The sequence below is a fragment of the Salminus brasiliensis genome, chromosome 1 (genome assembly GCF_030463535.1).
Source record: "Salminus brasiliensis chromosome 1, fSalBra1.hap2, whole genome shotgun sequence".
In the NCBI taxonomy this organism is placed as follows: domain Eukaryota; kingdom Metazoa; phylum Chordata; class Actinopteri; order Characiformes; family Bryconidae; genus Salminus; species Salminus brasiliensis.
Genome location: NC_132878.1, coordinates 94,752,468 through 94,753,720, shown reverse-complemented (window position 1 = coordinate 94,753,720; position 1,253 = coordinate 94,752,468). Strand labels below are relative to the sequence as shown.

Here is a 1,253-nt window from a genome sequence, read left to right as displayed (position 1 = left end):
ATGCAGTGGACCAAACAAATGAGGGACCTGGTCCTGGCAGTGTACGGCCTCACGTTGATCATGGGTCTTCCCGCCAACCTGCTGGCCTTCTACGTCTTCGTCCGAAAAGTAAAGCAAAACGCCAAACCCATTGATGTGCTCTTGCTTAACCTCAACATCTCAGACCTGGTCTTCCTCTTCTTCCTCCCCTTCCGCCTGAAAGAGGCAGCAGAAATGAAATGGACCATGAGCTACTTCCTCTGCTCCATGTCAGTTTTTGTCTTCTTCACTGGCATCTGTAACAGCATCCTTCTCTTGACGGCTATCAGCGTAGAGCGCTACCTCGGCGTGGCCTTCCCCGTGAAGTACAAGCTCAAGAGGCGTCCATGCAATGCTGTGATAGCCAGCGCCATCTTCTGGGTCTTTTCCGTCATACATGGTGCTACTGTTTTTATTGTGCAGTATTATAACCCCACCAACAACACTAGCCATGACCAACCCAAGAAGGACGCCTGCTATGCGGATTTCAGCAAGGAGCAGATGCCAGTCGTCATGCATCTCCGTCTGGAGCTGTTCCTGGTGTTTTGCTGCATCCCTTTCATCATCTGCTGCTTCTGCTACATCAACTTAATCCTCATCCTCTCTCGACTCCCCAACATCAATCCCAAAAGGCGGTCCAGAGCGATCGGGCTCGCCGTCGGCACCCTCCTTGTCTTCGTTGTCTGCTTCGTGCCCTTCAGCACGACCCACTTGGTGGGTTACATCGGTTGGTACAGCCCCAGCTGGAGAGTGTACGCACTGCTCACCAGCACCTTCAACGCCTGTCTGGACCCCTTCATCTTCTACTTCTCATCTTCGGCGCTCCGGCAGACATTTAAAGTCTGCGCAAGAGGACTCATTAAAAGGATGTCATGCTGTTCCGGTGCTACATGCTGCCCCCAGCTGAACGTCTCCAATGTTGAGGAGAACACACAAAGGTCCAACAACAGCTTCCGCTAGGGTCTGTATGGTTTTAGGATTGGCCAGGCCCAAAACTAAGCCCTGGTTATGTTAATGGCCTTGGACAATTGCTACATCATGTATATTTCCTAATGCATCATGTGTGACCTGTTAAAGCTACGTAGGTACTCTAGTTATTATATAGGGGAAATCTTGCATGGTGGCCAACTTTGCGAATTGTCCTTTGCGAATTGGCAATGCTAAGGTAACATAACACGCTGTACACCCAATTAAAACACAGCCGATTGAAAATGCAGTGGATCTGGGCTGACTCT

The 1,253-nt window shown here is 50.3% G+C and overlaps 1 protein-coding gene across 1 annotated transcript; it reads left to right on the top strand.

Moving 5' to 3' along the window:
- On the top strand, positions 1–978 carry LOC140537285 (free fatty acid receptor 3-like). Its single transcript, XM_072659642.1, has one exon. It carries the CDS (start codon positions 1–3, stop codon positions 976–978), a length of 978 nt encoding a protein of 325 aa, XP_072515743.1.
- Positions 979–1,253: the final 275 nt, after the last annotated feature.

What these genes read in the sequence shown, in the direction of transcription:
- LOC140537285 (XM_072659642.1), top strand. Translation starts at nt 1, where the DNA reads ATGCAGTGGACCAAACAAATGAGGGACCTGGTCCTGGCAGTGTACGGC.